The 18,646-nt window shown below is 35.2% G+C and overlaps 1 protein-coding gene across 9 annotated transcripts in view; it reads left to right on the forward strand.

The window, feature by feature from the left end:
* Nucleotides 1-18,109, forward strand: part of GPCPD1 (glycerophosphocholine phosphodiesterase 1) — a 59,186-nt gene extending 41,077 nt beyond the window's left edge. For 8 of the 9 annotated variants that reach the window (XM_079129085.1, XM_079129086.1, XM_079129087.1 and 5 more), the window contains 8 exons: nucleotides 164-241; nucleotides 920-959; nucleotides 2,532-2,593; nucleotides 6,884-6,949; nucleotides 9,796-9,932; nucleotides 10,322-10,457; nucleotides 10,829-10,989; nucleotides 17,042-18,109. In XM_079129085.1, the coding sequence (XP_078985211.1) occupies nucleotides 164-241; nucleotides 920-959; nucleotides 2,532-2,593; nucleotides 6,884-6,949; nucleotides 9,796-9,932; nucleotides 10,322-10,457; nucleotides 10,829-10,989; nucleotides 17,042-17,231 (870 nt within the window). In that variant the 3' untranslated portion in view covers nucleotides 17,232-18,109. Of the gene's footprint in view, nucleotides 1-163; nucleotides 242-919; nucleotides 960-2,531; nucleotides 2,594-6,883; nucleotides 6,950-9,795; nucleotides 9,933-10,321; nucleotides 10,458-10,828; nucleotides 11,091-17,041 lie in introns of those variants that run through there. The other variant, XM_079129092.1, reaches the window with a different exon arrangement.
* The last annotated feature ends 537 nt before the right edge of the window (nucleotides 18,110-18,646 follow it).

The following is an 18,646-nucleotide window of genomic DNA, read 5'->3' on the forward strand; positions in this document are numbered from 1 at the left end:
AAGAGTATAAAGCTGGGAGGTTTGTTAAGTTAAAATGGTTTTTCTGCATGGGGCTAATAGTTTCATCATTCAGTAAATTGAAATTATAGGCCTATCCAGTGTAAACATTCAGTAATAATGAAATAGGCCCATTTCTCCCTCTCTTTTTGTTTGTTTGTTTTAGAAATATGATGCCGACCCAGTTGAATTATTTGAAATTCCAGTAAAGGAACTAACATTTGACCAACTCCAGTTGTTAAAGGTAGTGACAGAAGCATAAATGTAAATTTCCATTTCACTTTAGTTCTGCTTACTGATAAATGGTTATGTTCTCCTTGCCACATGGTTAACTAGTTAATATTATGTAGAGTGTGCTCTGATTTGGAAGATGCTGATTCATCTATCTACTCTGTTTCTGTGGATGTCATTGATTTTTGTATTTATGAAAGAACTAGGCTGTATGTAAGTCTTTGTATGCCATAGGGGTTACCTGCCTTTCACATTCATAATCTTAGAATGCCTTTATTCTGCAGGAGCCCTTCTCTTTATAACTGTCTCTGTTTTACAGTTGACTTTTTATTTGATAGTTGGTTTTGTACAAATGTTGATTTCTAGGATCTTTGTATTTTTGGTTGTATGACGTAGTTTTATGTGGTTCCTTTTCCCATTCTCATTAAATATGTATAGTTAAGTATGAGCAGTTTCCTAACTTATTATTTTTTATATTCTGTCTTCCCTACTTGGGCATTTGATCATGACCTTGGTGTATGTGAACACATATAAAATAAGTAGACTAGTTAGTGTTTATTCTAATAAACTGGTAATTCTACATTTTATATTCCTTTCTAAATTCCTGAGTTGTTACAGTTTTATTGACCATCTCTTCATAACCTAGGATTTTTTTTTTCCTCATTGCATTTTGTGTGTTTGTATTTTCTAGCTCGCTCACGTGACTGCATTAAAATCTAAAGATCGACAAGGTATGCACCAATATGGAAACCAGTTCACAGTCATTTTAACAAATAGAATACTGGGCCATCTGAATATAATTTTACAGATGTGATGGCCATACATATATTAATTTTCAACTGAATATATGTTGTATATAATAACCATTTTATTATTTTTCTTAGCTAAACCATCAGAATTCTTCACAATATTTGTACCTATACATGTTTTCAAACATTTAATCGTTATAGAAAATATACAAGTACAGAATTTGGCTGCAGAGCCAAGAATTTGAACCAGTTCTGTCATTGATCATTTATGACTTTGGGCAGGTTTTTACTTAAGCACTCTGTGCCTCCATTACCTCAAAACTTATCCTTGCCTGCCATGTTCCTTTGTAATTGCACTTTGCTTTCTACTCACATAGGGTTAAATAGGTGACCATTCATTTGAGGCTTATTGTATCCTTTTTTGTGTTTATGTCCTTGCTCTAGAATGTAAGCCTATCAAGGGTAGGAAAATATTTTCATATTTCTAGAGATCTACTTTCACAGTGTTCTACATATGGTAGGTACTTTAGTAGTTTGTCTGCAGTTGTGTCATTGACACAATTTGAATGCCCTTTATGAAGAAACTGTGAGATGCTTATGACTTAAAGATTATCTCCAAAGCATTAGTGTGACTGCATAGTCTTACAGATATTTAATGACAGTAAATTTTGCTCTTAATTTATTCAACTGGGAAATTTTGCATTATTTTAGTTTTGTAATAAACATAAGTTGGGATTTGTTTTAAAGAAAAGTTTAATATTTTAATTTTTTTCTCAGTAAAAATGTCATCTGTGTCTCTATATGATTCATTTGGATTCAGTAACAACACAGTAGTATCTATAGATTATCTTAATCTCTAATTTCTGAGCTGATTTTGATATTTCAAATAGAAGTCTTAGCAAAATGACTGAACTCAATTCCATTAAGAAATAACACATTATTGCTTTCGACTACTTTTAAAAGAGTAATATTATGGCCAGGCACTGTGATGCACACCTGTAATCCCAGCTCTTTGGAAAACTGAGGCAGGAAGATAGCAAGTTCAAGTCCAGCCTGGCAATTTGGGGAGATGCTGTCTCAAAATATAAAGGACTGGGGATACAGCTCAGTGATAAGAGTGACCCTGGGTTCAATCCCCAGTGTTTTTTTTTTTTTTTTTTTTAAAGAATGTTCTATAAGAAAACAATTACTCTTGGGACCACAGTCTATGGTATTTATATTAAATGTTACACACTAGTCTTTGTGAAGGATACTTGTTTAGAAAATGGGGTTTTCAACATTAAGAATAATGCAGGAGGGCTGGGGAAATAGCTCAGCTGGTAGAGTGCTTGCCTTCCAAGCACAAGGCCCTGAGTTTGATTCCCAGTACCGCAAAAAAAAAAAAAAAAAAAAATAATAATAATAATAATAATAATAATGCAGGAGACTTCAGAAGTGCTACACATGAAAGGATCTTGTGATCATTTCAACACGTTCATTCTCTCTTTTTTTTAGTGTAAAAGATCTTAGTGATACAATGTCATTTTATTTACTAAATTTGTTATTTAATTTCAGAATCTGTGGTTGAGGAAGAAAATTCCTTTTCTGAAAATCAGCCATTTCCTTCTCTTAAGATGGTAAGTTCCTTGAGGAAACCTAGGACAAGGCTATCTCATTAATCTTCTTATTGCCTGAACAGTTTATTTTGTTCTTTTAATTGGGTACTAAAATGATGGTGTCAACGATGTCATTAATGAAAATTTATTATCATTGGTGCTTCTAGAAGGTGCACTTTTGTGTGGTATGCTTGTGCTACTTTTTATTTTTTTTTTAATTTTTTAAATTTTTTTATTTTTAGTTGTAGATGAACCACAGTTCCTTTATTTTATTTATTTTTATGTGGTGCTGAGGATCGAACCCACTGCCTCTCACATGCTAGGCAAGTGCTTGACCACTTAGCCACAATCCCAGCTCCTACTTTTTGATTTTAAGAGTAACTTATCTGCTCAGATGAATAAAAATTTCCTCAGTGGGTTCGTTTGGTAAGAATAGCATTTGTTCATATTTATGTATATAAACAGGAAGGATTAGGTAAAGAAAAATGGGTCCAAAGAAGGTGAGATGGTTCCAAAAACTAGTTTTGGGAAAGAATTTAGATTCTGTACTAGAGAAAATGAGTGCCCTCATGACTTAAAATAAGATAGATTTCAAAAATTCACTGAGAAAGAAATGAGCATGAAAGTTTTAAAAACTAGGCAATTTATACAGGAATCCTTGTAGCAGCAGCAGGAAAGCCCTCATAGGGCAAGAGATGGTGAGTCTCCCTTGGTTCCTACAATTCCTCTTGTGAACATCTTTTCTTCTGTGCTATTTTTGTTTTGTCTTTGTTTTGGGGTCTTTTGTTTTTGTGTTTGTTTTTTGGTACCAGGGATTGAACCCAGGGTCACTTAACCACTGAGCCACATCTCCAGCCCTTTTTTATATTTTTTAGGTAGACACAGAGTCTCGTTGAGTTGTTTAGGGCCTTGCTAAATTGCTGAGCCTGGCTTTGAACTCTGGATCCTCTTGCCTCATCCTCCCCAACTGATGGAATTATGATGTGTGCCTCTGAGCCTGGCTTTTCTTTGTTTCTGTTTTTTCTGACAGTGTCAGATATAGTAGATTTCTTAGGCAAAAACAGGTGATTTCCATTTATTATGATGTGAAAATGTATGTTTTGGGTATGGGGCTTATTAGTGGAATATCTTTTTTTTCAGATCTCCAGAAGTCATGATTTATTGTCATTTTCTCTCCCCCCCCCCCACATTTTTTATCCGTGCATTATAATTGTACATACTAAAGGGGTTTGTCATTACATATTTGTGTATGCATACAATATAAAAATATAATTTAGCCAGTATTACTTCCCAGCACTTCCCCATTCCCTCCCCACCTCCCATACCTTTCGGATCTTTTCCTCTACCGATCTCCCTTTGATTTTTAGGAGATGCATGGCCACCTTTGTTTTCCTTTTTCCTCTCTAGCTTCCACATATGAGCGAAAAACGTGACCCTTAATGATCTGAGTTTGATTTATTCTGCTTAACATTATGGTCTCTACTTCCATCCCATTTTCTGCAAATGCCATAATTTGAGAATTTTTATGATTTTCTTTATGGCTGAATAAAACTCCATTATATTATTAGTGAATTTTTATCTAGTATGTCATTTGGTTGCTAAAATATGAAGATAAGTGATTTAGGAAAGAAGTGACAGTAAGGAATCTGTAATGAGGTATTTTGCTAAAACTTTTAGGTATGTATTACCTGAGAAAGGAGTTCATAAAACAATCTAAATAGTTAGAGTGTAAAGTGGTTAAAAAAGTATTGATTATTTACTCTGCAAAAAGGGTTTCACAGAAGAGCCCTCAAGTCATTTTTTTCTCAGAAATCTCATGATTCCCAACCTTCTGAATTATTGAACAGAAAAACAAATTTTAAAAAAATTTTATTCTTTTTAGTTATACATGACAGTAGCATGTATTTTGACACATTGTGCATACACAGAGTATAACTTCCCATTCTTGTGGCTGTGCATGATGTGGAGTTACGTGGTCATGTACTCATATAGGGACTTAAGAAAGTTATGTCCCATTCATTCTTCTCTTTCCCATTTCCATCTCTCTTCTCTCCCCACTCCCTGTATCTATTCTGGTGAACAACCCCACTCCACCCACACTCCACACTCACTTATTGTGAGTCAGCATCTGCATATCAGAGGAACATTTGGCCTTTGGGTTTTTGGGATTGGCTTATTTCACTTAACACGATAGTCTACAGTTCCATCCGTTTACTGGCAAATGCCATAATTTCATTCCTCTTTATGATTGAGTAATTATATTCCATTGTATATATGTACCACATAGAAAAACATTTTAATTGTGTATTGAATGTTTGACAACTTTTGTTTAGCCTAATAAGTGACACACAGATACACTGACATACTTAATTTGCCATCATTATCATGTAATAAAGACATTTTTACAAAAAAAACTATCAAATACAATTTCACTGTAAGGAAAGGACAACCTTTTTTGCAAATTTTAATGCTTAATAATCTTACCACTAAAGCACACTTATTTTTCAAAAAAGTACAGTAAAAACATACAGAAGCATTGAATAAATAAGACTTTAGGTGTAAGAGAAGAAAGGGTAAAAGCCCCACACAAAATGGAATGCATGCTGTTTAAGGCATGTGCTTTTTATATGCAACTGGTTCATAGAGACCCCAGGTTATTAGTCTTCCGGGTGGTGGTTTGGGTTTTTTTTTTGTTTGTTTGTTTTGTTTTGTTTTTTTTTTTTTGGTTTCTTTTTTGGTTCAGGGGATTGAATTCAGGGGCATTCAGCCACTGAGCCACATTCCCCAGCCCTGTTTTGTATTTTATTTAGGGCGAGTGTTTTACTGAGTGGCTTAGCCACCTCGCTTTTGCTGAGGCTGGCTTTGAACTCATGAATCTCCTGCGTCAGCCTCCTGAGCCACTGGGATTACAGACATGTGCCACCACACCTGGCTAGGCGGTGTTCTTAACACTAAACTTTTCTGTTGATGTCCTTTGATTTGCTTTATAAAATTAAATACCAAGTATTTTAGACATGTTAATAACCCTAAAGCTTTGAAATCAGTTAAAGACAATCTATGTCAGATTCATTTTGGCCTAAGCATGTTTGTGTATTCACTTCTTTGTAGGTTAATAACCAAGCTTCATATTTTTTTTTATTTTTATTTTTACAGTCTGCATTTTGATTCACTGTACACAGATGGGGTACAACTTTTTGTTTCTGTTGTGCCACATGATGTAGATTCACACCATTCATGTACTCATACATGTACATAGGGTAATGATATCTGTCTTATTCCACCATCTTTCATACCCCCACCCCCTCCGACATCTCATTTCCCTCGAAGTTCCTCCATTCTTCTCTTCCCCCCACCCCCCACCCCCATTATGTATCATCATCCACTTATCAGGGAAAACATTCAGCCTTTGGTTCTTTGGGATTGGCCTATTTCAGCATGATATTCTACAGTTCCATCCATTTACCTGCAAATGACATAATTTTATGCTTCATTTCTCGGTTTATACCCAAAGGACTTATTAAAATTAGCATACTATAGTAATGCAGCCACATCCAATTTTTATAGCAGCTCAATTCACAATAGCTATATTGTGGAACCAACCTCAATCCCCTTCAACAGATGAATTTATAAAGAAACTGGTATATATACACAATGGAATATTATTCAGTCATAAAGAAGAACAAGCTTCATATTTTTAACTTGATTTTCTAGTTATGACTGTCCAAATAATCTGATTGGAAAGTGTGCAGATTGTTTGTTTTTTTTTTTTTTAAGATAAACAGAACAACTTATTTGTTTATATAGATTATTGTTTTCTGATTTATGTGCTTTAGCATATTGTTTTCTTTGGGGATAACTTTCAGGGGGTTATCACCATGGTATTTTTAAAGTATTATCATCTTCAAAACAAGCTAAAAATCATGGGTTTTCATATAATCATACCTTAGTATACCAGCATACCTGAATGTGATTTAGAAAACCTAACAAATGTCTTCTTGAATTCTTAATGTTCTAAAGGAATGGTGAGAAGGATTTTAGGTTAAGGATCTTTCTGGTGCTACTTATCATTTATTACAGATATTTCTTGAAACTGCTACTTTCACTGTTTTAATTTGTGTTATTTAATGTAGTAATCATTAACCAGTTTGTCAGTTTGATGATGAGAAAAGATAGTTTATACTGAAGATATAAAACATTTTATCCTTACTAGCAATGTATTCTTTATTGATTGATTGCTTCTTGTAATAATTCTTTTTCCTTTTTTTTTTTTTTTTTTTTAATTCTACCATTTCACCAAAAACAAAACTCCAGGTTTTGGAGTCCTTGCCAGAAGATGTAGGGTTTAACATAGAAATAAAATGGATCTGCCAACAAAGGGTAAGTTATTCTCTGAACTACACATTCTTCTTTCTTTCTCCCTCCCATTTTTAAAGTTGTTTAGTTTCTATCTTTTTATTTTAATGGAATTAAGTGAAACTGAAAATTTTCAGCTTTATCCATCAAAGCACAGTACTTGTTGAATCATTTTACAAAAGTCTTACACATAGCAAACATGTGAGTACTTTTTAAATTAATGATGATGTATTGTAGAAATTTTGATTTACATGTGAATGGATTCCAGACAGATTTATAAAGTAGGCAAATCTCTTTGATTTAGTTATTACTTTCTAATTTCTCATCTAAATGTTTGTTTTAAATAATTTCCTAAGCAGTTTTCTGTTGAAGAACGATAGTTAGTAGTAGTTACCCAGGAAAACAAATTTCTACAGCTGTGCTTTTAATCATTTCCTTTCTCTCTCTCTCTCTCTCTCTCTCTCTCTTTTTTTTTTCTTTTTTTTTAATTTTTTTAGTTGTCCAATACCTTTAGTTGCACAATACCTTGTTTCATTTATTTTTATGTGGTGCTGAGGCTTTAACCCAGTGCCTCACGCCTGCCAAGCAAATGCTCTACCACTGAGCTATAACCCCAGCCCAAATCATTTCCTTTTTCAACAAAGAGAAAGCTGCTGTAGGCTAGGCTTTTTCTGAGTGCAGTGGATTAGTAGTGAACTTTAATAAGGTCCTGTGTTCTTGGAATTTATATTCTAATTGAAGAAAACAAGAACTAACTATGGAATCGGGGAGATGTGTAAATTGATGAGATGCCTGGTGAGTAGACTGAATTGTGGTTAGGCGTTGAAAGTAGTTTATTCAGGTATCATAATTGGTCAGTCAGACTAATGTCCTGTATTTTGTTTTGGTCAGAATATTCTAACTCTTCAAATCATGAAGCTGGTCCTTGTTCACATAGTAAATGCTGAACCAAGATTTTCCTAATATGTGATTTTTAGCTTTCTTTGCTTCCAGAATTGTTTCAATAACTCGTATGTAAAAACATTCATCAGTATTTGAATGTTAGGACTCTTTGTATCTTGGTTATTTGTTGAATTATTTTTTATTTGTTCTTTTTATTTATACATGACAGAGAATGTCATGGAGTATAACTTCCTATTTTTGGGGTTGTTTATGATGTGAAATTACAACTGGTCGTGTATTCATATATAAACCTAGGAAAGTCAGGTCCAGTCGTTGTACTCTCTTTCCCATTCCCATCCCCCTCACTTCCCCACATTCTGTCTGCCCTGTCCATTCCAGTGAACCTTCTCCTTCCCGACACCCCCTCCTCTGTTGAATTATTTTAACTCTTTCAAAAGGATAGTTGATAATGTCTGAGACCCAAAGGAGATTCTGAAGTGTTTTTTTTTTTTTTATTAAAACAACTATTTATAATGTATAAGGTCATTTTGATGTTTCTTGTTGGTAAAATTAATAGGTTCTCATTTAGCAAATGAAACTTACAGATTTATGAAGATTATACTAAATATTTTTAAATCAGTAGATTATAATTTTCTAGAATTTCATCTTTAAATATTAAAGTGAAAGCCTATTAATGATATAGTTACTTTTTATATAAGAGTGTCTGTACCTGGGTTATGATTTCTTTACCATCACTGAATAACTGTAGTTTTGGGCAAGTTACTTAGTCTTTTCGGGTCTTTAATTTCCTCATCCTTGAAATCAGAGTTGGTTAAAACCATTAAGAGATACTACTCCATACTTGTTAGGGCAACTGTTATCAAAAACTCAAAAGATAAATATTGGTGAGATCATACTTAGAATTCTGAGAACTCTTATACACTGTTGATGGAAATGTAGGTTGGTGCAGCCATTATGGAAAACATATGGGGGTTTCTAAAGAAATTAAAAACAGAACTACCATGTGACTCAGCAGTACTTCTTCTGGGCACAAACTCAAAGGAAATGAAATCATTGCCTTGAAAGATATCTGCACTCCTTTATTCATTACAGCATTATTCGTGGTAGGCAAGGTACAGAAACAACCTCAGGGGGCTGGGGAGATAGCTCAGTCGGTAGAGTACTTGCCTTGTAAGCTCTAAGGCCCTGGGTTCGATCCCCAGCACCCAAAAAAAAAAAAAAAAAAAAAAAAGAAACAACCTCAGTATCCTTCAGTGGGCAAATAGATAAAGGAACTGTGATACATTTATAAGATGGAATATTATTCAGCCCTAGAAAAGAATGAGCTATTCCCATTTACCACAAGATCGTTGAGCCTGGAGAGCATTATATATTAAATGAAATAAGCCAGACATACAAAAATATTGTATTATCTTACTTATATATGGGATCTGAAAACTACTTGGAATTCAATTACAGAAAGAGAAAAAACAATGGTTACTAGGGGAGATGGGGAGATATATGTCAAAGGATAAAAAATATCAGATGTGTAGGATGAACAAGTCTAGAGCACTCATGTACAACATGAAGACTATATGTAATGACATTATATTATACACAAAATAAATAGATTTTGGCTGCTCTTGCACACAGTGGAGAGTGTTGGGTGTAACTGGGTGGTAGCATGTGTTCTCAGTATGTGCAGGGCCCTTGGTTTGATCCCCAACACCAGAAAAAGAGAAGGGGGAAAACTATGTGAGATGATGGATATGATAATTTGTCTCATTTAATTACCTTTTTTCCCTCCCTTCTCTGGTCTTTGTGTATTCCATAATATTCTGTGGTATGCTTTAAATGAGCACAATAAATATATTGAAAGCAATTTTCTAAAAATATGAATTAGATTAGATGTTCTTAATGTTGTTCTTTTTTTTCAGCTCTGTAATTGTAAGGTGTGCAATAGCTTTTATTTTCTTTTTTCCACATAGGATGGAATGTGGGATGGTAACTTATCTACATATTTTGACATGAATGTGTTTTTGGATATAATTTTAAAAACTGTTTTAGAAAACTCTGGAAAGAGGAGAATAGTGTTTTCTTCATTTGATGCAGATATTTGTACAATGTGAGTAATATTCAGTATCTAGCACTCAGTGCAGGTGGTGGTTGGAGGTTGGGAAGTTGTCCACCTTTCCCTTAATTTGACCTCAGTCAAGTTGCCTGTGTTTTCATGACCCTTTCTGATGGCTTTCTGGAGTGCCCTCTGCTACTGTGAAATCTTGAACCTCACACCTGTGCTTCATGTACCTGCATGTCATGTCTTCCTTACCTGATTGTAAATCCTCCTGGGTTTTCTTGTTGCTCATGTCTGAGAGTATTTTATATTTTTCTTTAGTTAATGGTGGTTATGTCAGAGTAATGGGAATGCTTTTTTTCTATTTCTTTGTTTTTCTAAAATTTCAAATCAATATTACAGTTATCTCCCTACAGAAAGTATTGTTTTGTCCTTTTTAGGGTTCGGCAGAAGCAGAACAAATATCCCATATTGTTTTTGACTCAAGGAAAATCTGATATTTACCCTGAACTCATGGATCTCAGATCTCGGACAACCCCGATTGCAATGAGCTTTGCACAGTTTGAAAATCTTCTGGCAAGTTGTTTGAATTTTTACTTTTTGCTTTCTATTGTTTTGTATAACAATAGTAAATAAGGTTTCATGTTATTTTACATACCTAATGGTTGAAGATTTGACTGATGTATAACAAGCAGGTAGCTCTCTTTAGAAATGAGAGTGACCATACATTCAACATGTGTGTTTATAAATTACTTACGTTAGCACTGTATTGTAACTGTATGTATATGTTGAAAAGAATAAGGGAAATTAGAAGAAAAAAAAAGAATTTTTCTACATTTTCTTTCCCTCCCTTCTCTAGTCTAGAAAGCACTGACCTAGAAAATAGTATTTAACATTTACAGTACACACATTACTTTTTCACGAACAACTAATTTTTCTTCTTTTAGGGGATTAACGCACATACTGAAGACCTGCTCAGAAATCCGTCCTATATCCAAGAGGCAAAAGCTAAGGGACTAGTCATATTCTGCTGGGGTGATGATACCAATGATCCTGAAAACAGAAGGAAATTGAAGGAATTTGGAGTTAATGGTCTAATTTATGATAGGTATTTGGTTTTCATAAAAAATTTCCATGAAATGTTAGGAAAAGTGTAGCTTTCATCTTATAAAATTATAAATAAAATTAAACTTAGTTAAGTTAAAATTCTGTAGTTTGGCCTGAGGTTTATCTTGACATTTGTCTGTCCGTGAGTTTTTTCAAACTTTGAAGTCAGTTGAGAAGCTTGCTAAAAAATGCAAATGAGTAGGCCCTAACCTAGATGTACCAAGTCATTTTAGGGTTAATGGTTACTGTCTGACACCTGTTTTCTGTCTATACCAGCTTTCTCAGTTCTGTGGCTTTTCATATCTTCAGTATATTCCTAATGTTGTGTGTGTCCAACTCAGACCATTTCCCTGATGTCTAAATTTTATGTCCAGGTACCACACCTAGTCCTCCTTTCATCTTCCTGATTTCAACATAAATGAAAAGTGTGGTTGTTCCAGTTTCTTATATCCCAGATCAAGTGAGACAGAAAATCTGTTTGACTCTGACTCAAGATAAGTCCCGAGTGTGTCCCCTCACAGTGTTTACTATTATCACTCTCAGCTGAATCACTTCATCTGTGTATATATTTTAGTAGCCTGGTGACTGCCTCCACACTGTCTCTTCTCACACTGCAGCCAAAGGGAGGCTTTTAAAACATATATCAGATCATTTTGCTGCCACATGGTTTTCTGTGCCACCTAAAAGGAAAAGCCAGAGTACTTTGTAAGGACTTGTATGAATTGATCCCTACCCCACTTTCCCTGTACCACCTTTCAGTCCTCTTTCCCTCTCTGACCCTTTTTCCCCACAACTTGCCCCCAGAAAGACTCCAGCCTCTGTTTACTGTGTGCTTCCTGACTTCATATCATTTATTACCATCTGACACACTACATATGCATATCATATGGCACTTGACTATTTTTCTTCTTGACCCCTTTCCCTTAACTCCTGCACTCAAATAAGAACATAAACTTCATGAGAGCAAGGCTTTTCCCTTTTTTTTTCTTTTTTAAAACTGCTTCCAGAGACTAGGCTGTGTAACACACAATAGGACTTCAAATATTTGTTGTATTTTTACATTTTTTTTTTAAGTTGGCTTCCTGGGTGTTTAACTTTGACAGGCACTACCTTGAGAGACACAGAGGTTTCTTTAGAGTAAAGAAGTTTGGGATTAGAAAGGATGTGATTAAGCTGGGGAAATTGTAGGCATGTAGCATCATACAAAGAGGAAGTAATAAAATCCTGACTGGACCTGCTTTAAAATACTTTCCTTGAATTTAGTTCGTATTATTACTTGTTCTACAAAGTTATATCACTTTCTTAATAAAGCCTTTCCCCCCACTATTTTGTCTGAATTAGTCTGGTTTTTAAATTGCAGCCAAGATCCTCCCTTCCTTGTTAATGATTGGTTTCATTTTGCATAAAACAATATGTTCTACAACTTTTAAAAAAATAATGTCCAACTAATCAGATGAAAATTTAAATTTTAAATGAACAGTTTGAAAGAAGTGCTAGCATCAGCAAATCTTTGAAGATTTTATGTATACATATATGTGCACACATAATATACATATATGTATGTATGTGCACATATGTAGAGAAAGGAGTGATTGCAGATATTTTCAGGCAAGAAAATTGTACTGTGAGATTATGCAATGTATGGCTTTATAAGGTGTACAAATTTTAGGCAACTCTTTCATCTCATGGGCCTTGATTATAGGCATCAATGTTCACATGTAATGGAGAACAGGAATGATGTGTAATATAATCAGCACTAAAGGTAGTTTTTCCTAGCTTGGAATCTTGAAAGAAGAAGAATTGAATTGGAATTTAGTTGAAGATACTTAAATTTGCTTTGATAAGACTGACCTTTTAGGTAGTGGCAAGAGCATAAATCAGAACAGCCTGTTGAAGGTGTGGAGGGTTTTGAAGAGACAGCTTGGCACTGGCCTCTTAGGGTTTAATGAGAGATAAGTTGGATTATGTTAGTGTGGATTTTCTTTTTAAATGTAATCAAAGCACTTCATGTGTATAATTTAAAAGTTAAATAGTTTTATAAGGCTTATAATAAAAAAAGTTGTCCCTTGTGCCATTTTTTTTCACTGTCCCTGGCCAAGTTCTTGTCTCCTAATATTTTTTTAAGTGTTCCCCGCCCCCCTAGTGTTTACCTCACTATTTCTGATTAATATACTTATTGCTGTTATTTTTATGTTATCAAATTTAGACATGAAGCTGGGCGAGGTGGCTCATGCCTGTAATCCCAGCAGCTTGGGAGGCTGAGGCAGGAGAATTACGAGTTCAAAGCCCAGCCTCAGCAAAAGGAAGGCACTAAGCAACTCAGTGAGACCCTATATCTAAATAAAATACGAAATAGGGTTGGGGATGTGGCTCAGTGGTTGAGTGCCCCTCAGTTCAATCCTGGGTAACAAAAAACAAACATGAAGACAGTTTTGAATGCTTAGTGATTTGAAGTCTGAGGTGTTTAGGAGAGGTGCAGTGAGAGTGGGTGTTTTAGATTATTAAAAGCTATTTTACTTTACAGAGGTATTAAAACACAGATTTCATGTTTAATCATGGTTTTGTGATATGTAAACTGCATTATTTTCTAATATTTTGTTTGAGAGTTTTACATTTATGATAAAGAGTGGGATGGCCTTTAATTTACCTTACTCAAACAGTTGTCTAGGTTTGGTATCAGGGATAGTACTGGCCTGATAAAGTAAATAATTGCTCTTTTTTTTTTTTTTTTTTTTTAAGGTGATAGGAATAAACTCAGGGCCTGACACATGCTAGGCAAATGCTTAACCACTGACCTATCCACTGAGTCCCCAACCCTCCATTTTTAATGGTTATTTGTCTACATAGATGATTAAAATAGAAGATAATACAGTAACAATACAACAGATACCTGTGTTTAAAGTAAACACCATCATAGTTTTTAAGTTCTGTGTTCTTCTATATAATCCCATTCCCTCATCCTTCATACATTCCCACTCTTTCATACATAACCCCTTATGAAATTATTCTTAAGTTTGATCTTGTTTCTTTCCTTAAATAATTTGCCATTGAGTTTTACATAATTTTAAACTTTATACTTTCATCAGTTATGTTCTTAAAATTAAATATTTTGCATGTAGCTATTATTCATTTTCAGAACTATGACATTCCATTGTTCTGCTTTTTAAGAGCATTTAGGTTGTTTCCAAGTTTTTGTTGTTATGCACAGTGTTGCTGTGAACTATTTACTATTACTGTCATCATCATCATCATCATCATCATCGTTGTTTTTGCAGTACTGGGAATTGGAAATTGAACCCAGAGCCTTACACATTCATGTTAGGCAAGGGCTTTGCTACTGAGCTACATTCCCAGTCCTTGCTGTGAACATTATTGACCAGGTTTCCTAGAATATACGTATAAGGTTTCTCTGGGACAATATCTTCTAGAACTTTTTGACCCCCAACCCATTTTACATTGCAACCCATTACACACCATAGATACGTATATTTACAAGTGTCTGCTTAACAATATTAAGAAGTAATGTGCCTTGAATATTTCCTATTCATGAGTATGTATTTGTTAAATGCAAATGTTAACTTTCTAAACTGGTTTTGTGACCCACTAGGTCTCTAGCCCAGCACCATCAGGCATCTGCCTGTGGGTCAGGCATTGGAAGTACAACAGGAACTATTTATGGTCACCTGGAGTGGGCTGTTCTGTATTTCCTGCTGCATTGTAGCCCACCACCAGTTCTCAGGAGTAGGGCCAAGCATTCTAATCCTGTCAGGTATCGTAGAAATTGCATCAGTACATACATGGTTCAGATGCACTGTACTTGAGTAAGACTGGTTTATGCTCACTAGGACACCCTGTCCTTAGGTTACTGGGCTGCTACAGTGGCAGCGGTTCTCTTGGAATGATAGCCTTAATATGCCTTTCTCTTTACTGGGACTGCTCCCGTCTAAATTGGTTGACCTCTGTGGCCACAAGTGCCATCCTGAGAACAGCCACTTGCTGATGTTCTCTGTGTCCTCTGTAAATGTTTTTAGGTACTATGTGTCTGGAAATTTGACTGGGCCCAGATTCTGTATCAGAAATTATTTTCTATTAGAATTTTCCATAAGAACTTTAATCACTCTGGTGCTAAGGATGAAACCCAGGTTACATGTCAGGCAAGGATTCTACCACTGAGCTACATCCTTAATTCTGCTCTTTCATCTTAAAAGCTTTCTAAGTTGTTTGAAATCCAAGGCTTCCTTCCATGATAAGGTTGGGACTTGCAAAGCTTATTGGAAGATGTGGAGGTATGAATGGGGTTGTTGACCTGGTGTTCACTCTAGGGTTACCAGATTTAGAACTTTACCCACCCCCACCCACCCTACTGCTAGGAATTGAACCCACTGGCACTCTGCCATTGAGACAGGGTCTTGCAAAGTTGCTGGCTGACTTTTAACTTGAAATCTTCCTGCCTCAGCCTCCTGAGTCCCTGGGAGATGAGTGCCACCATGTCTGGCAAAACTTTACTTTTTGACTGATCAATTCCTCATAAGAAAATCTGTATATTCTTCCTGGGGGATCCAAGGAATCAAATGAAGGAAGAGAGATAGGGTAGGGAGGGCATCTCTGTGTTTAACATTTGGTATTTGCCGTCTCTAAATACCCTTGGTGCTGTGACCGTGGTGGTGGTTTTGTAAAATGTCCAAACCCTCACCTGGTCCACTTATTTTCCATTTTAAGAGGCATCCAGTTAAATTCACAGTCTGGTGTGGAGGGGGCACAGCCCCAGCAGATGGGAGTAGAGGAAGGAAATGCTCACTGCTTCTCCATGCCTTCATCTCATCCTGTCTTTATTTGCCCCCTTCCCTTTCACTGCAGTTCAAGAGGAATTTGCTGCTTTTAGCCCAGCCTTTTCGATTTTCCTACTCCTGGCTTGCGATTTGGTCTTTTTGGTTGTGCTGAGAAATTTTTTGGTGGTTGTTCATTCATCTGTTTTCTAGCCTTCAATTTATTGCTGTCTCTTGAGTTTTTCCTCATACTCATGGATATTGTGTGTGTGTGTGTTTGTGTGTGCATGGTGGTACTGTGGAATGAACTCAGTGCTCTACCACTGAGCCATACCTACCATACCCCGAGCCTTTGTATTTTTCAAAACAGGGTTTCACTAAATAATCCAGGTTGACCTTGAACTTGCAATCTTTCTGCCTCAGCTTCCCAGTAGCCAGAGTCACAGGTGTGCACCTCTGTATCTGGCATACTCTTCTCATTTTTTTTTTTTTTTAAAGAAATTCCCTTTATATTTAATGGAACATGGGGAGGGAGTAAAGTTAGATGCTTCTGTTCTCTCTCATACCTTGACCCAGAGGTCACTTTTCATTCTCTCACATGTCTAATTAACAAAAGCTGTTGTGTTAGAATCAGATATTTAAAGATCCGTTATTATTATTTTTTAATCTTGTTTAAGAACTTCTTCTCAACTGTGAAGTGTGGGAAGATTACCATACTTCCCTGCACTGTTACTTGGCTTTCAAGTGTGGTATAAGAAGCTGTTCTGTCCTCTGTCTGCTGGTGGGTGGTGTCAGTGCTCCTCTGAGTCATGGGAGACTCTTTCTGGGCTTTGTACTACCCAAGATAGGGTTACTTTCTCACACTGGTGGGCAGTTTTTTCACCTTGATCTTCAGCGAAGTCAGAACAGGGTGTGAATTCTAGCTCTTGGGAGGTTTCCATCTGTAAATTAAGACATTGCCAATTGAATCGCTTGAGTGGCAGATTCTTTCAAAGTCACTAGTAATCTGTAGATTTCACTTTCCAATTCAGTTGCTTATATTCAGCTCTTTTATATCAGGGATATGAAGGGGCAGTGCTGCTGTTTGGGGGTTATTAGACTCGGAAGAAAAAAACATTTTAAAATAGAACTGATGCTTTTGTCTTTAAAATAACAAAAGAAGAACTCAGTAATACGGATGTTCCAGACATTTGTAAATGAATTCTCATGACAAGGTTAAGTCAGGCAGGTCTTACATAAGCCATAAAATTACACTATTTTATGTATTCTGTGTTTGTTTCACCATAGGATATATGATTGGATGCCTGAACAGCCAAATATATTCCAAGTGGAGCAGTTGGAACGCCTGAAGCAGGAATTGCCAGAGCTTAAGAGCTGTTTGTGTCCCACTGTTAGCCGCTTTGTTCCCTCCTCTTTGTGTGGGGATTCTGATATCCATGTGGATGCCAATGGCATTGATAACGTGGAGAATGCTTAGTTTTTGTCGCATAGAGGCCATTTTGGGGCATGCACCTCTGTTCTGGGTAATCAGTTTTCATCATTGAGCATTGTTTATCTATGCCTTTTGGGTTTCTCAGTTCAATGAAGCAATAATGAAGTATTTCACTTTCACTACAATTCTTGCAAGAATTTTGAATATGCTATTTAAATCACTTGGCCAGGTATAATTTCTAGTCTCTATACAATGAGAAAATTTATTGGTTGGTAAATATTTTTAAACTAAATATTTAAGCCTATAATGTTAAAGAAATCTTCATTAAAAGTATAGCACTTTGAAATTAACTATATAAATATTTCATATTTACTCTTAGAACTTTTCATTTGATCAGGTCTGAAATCTTTAGCACATGAGGAAAATGACTACACATAATTATACCTGACCATGGAAAAATAAGTACCTCAAATGCATGCATTTGCACTGGTGATTCCAACTGCACAAATCTTTGTGCCATCTGTGTATATAGGTATTTTTTACATGGATTGACATACGCATACCATTTTCATTCAGTATGAACCTTGAGGCTGCTGCCATTTCCCCACTTAACCAAACCAGCCTAGAGGTGAGCCTTGAAACTCATTTCATAAATCTTTCAAAAGTTGTTTTGCATAAATGTTAAAATTTCAAAATGCTGCAGGGTAATTTAATGTATAAAATATTAGAAGTACGAATTACATACTTAGAGTAGATCACAATGTATAAATTTGATTCAGTGCATGCTTTAGGTTTTAAGCATGAGATTCTACATGTTTACTGTTAAGTCCTTGCATCTGTGGTGCTAGGTAAGTGTGAGAAGATGTCAAGGACTGAAAATATTTTGTTGCCTAAAAAAAAAAAAAAAAAAAAAAAAGCAAAAAGACTATTCTTAGGCATTTTAAATATGCTTATTTTAAGTCTCTCTCACTACCTATTACTTTGCTTTGTGGGTTTGTTTTGTGTGCATATTGTACAGTAGTTAAATCTCCATGGAGAAAAATAAATGTCCTGGATTCTTATATTAGTTTTCTTTATTGGTTAATATATATCATGCATGTAATTTATTTAGAAATGTGGAAGATCTTACTGAGTGTATATGCATGTTTTTAGGATTATATTAAGGTTGCTTTCATTAGAAGCACATTGTATTGACATATCTGTAACTTAAGAATGAATGTTAAATAAAATGACAGATTTATTTTCTTCATTATAAAATGGAATTTCAAGAAGTTATTACTTTTGTAGGATGGTTTTATAATGTTATTATGAGAAATTGATATTTAGTGTTTACCCTATAGGGATGGCTAATTTCATCTACCTTCTATATGTTTTTCACAAGGCAGCTTATTTATGTATTGACAAATTTTAGTAGTGTCTGAGAACCTAAGACTTGAAATTACACCTCATCATCTTTTTTA

Source organism: Sciurus vulgaris (assembly GCF_902686455.1).
Source record: "Sciurus vulgaris genome assembly, chromosome: 2".
NCBI classification, from domain to species: Eukaryota; Metazoa; Chordata; class Mammalia; order Rodentia; family Sciuridae; genus Sciurus; species Sciurus vulgaris.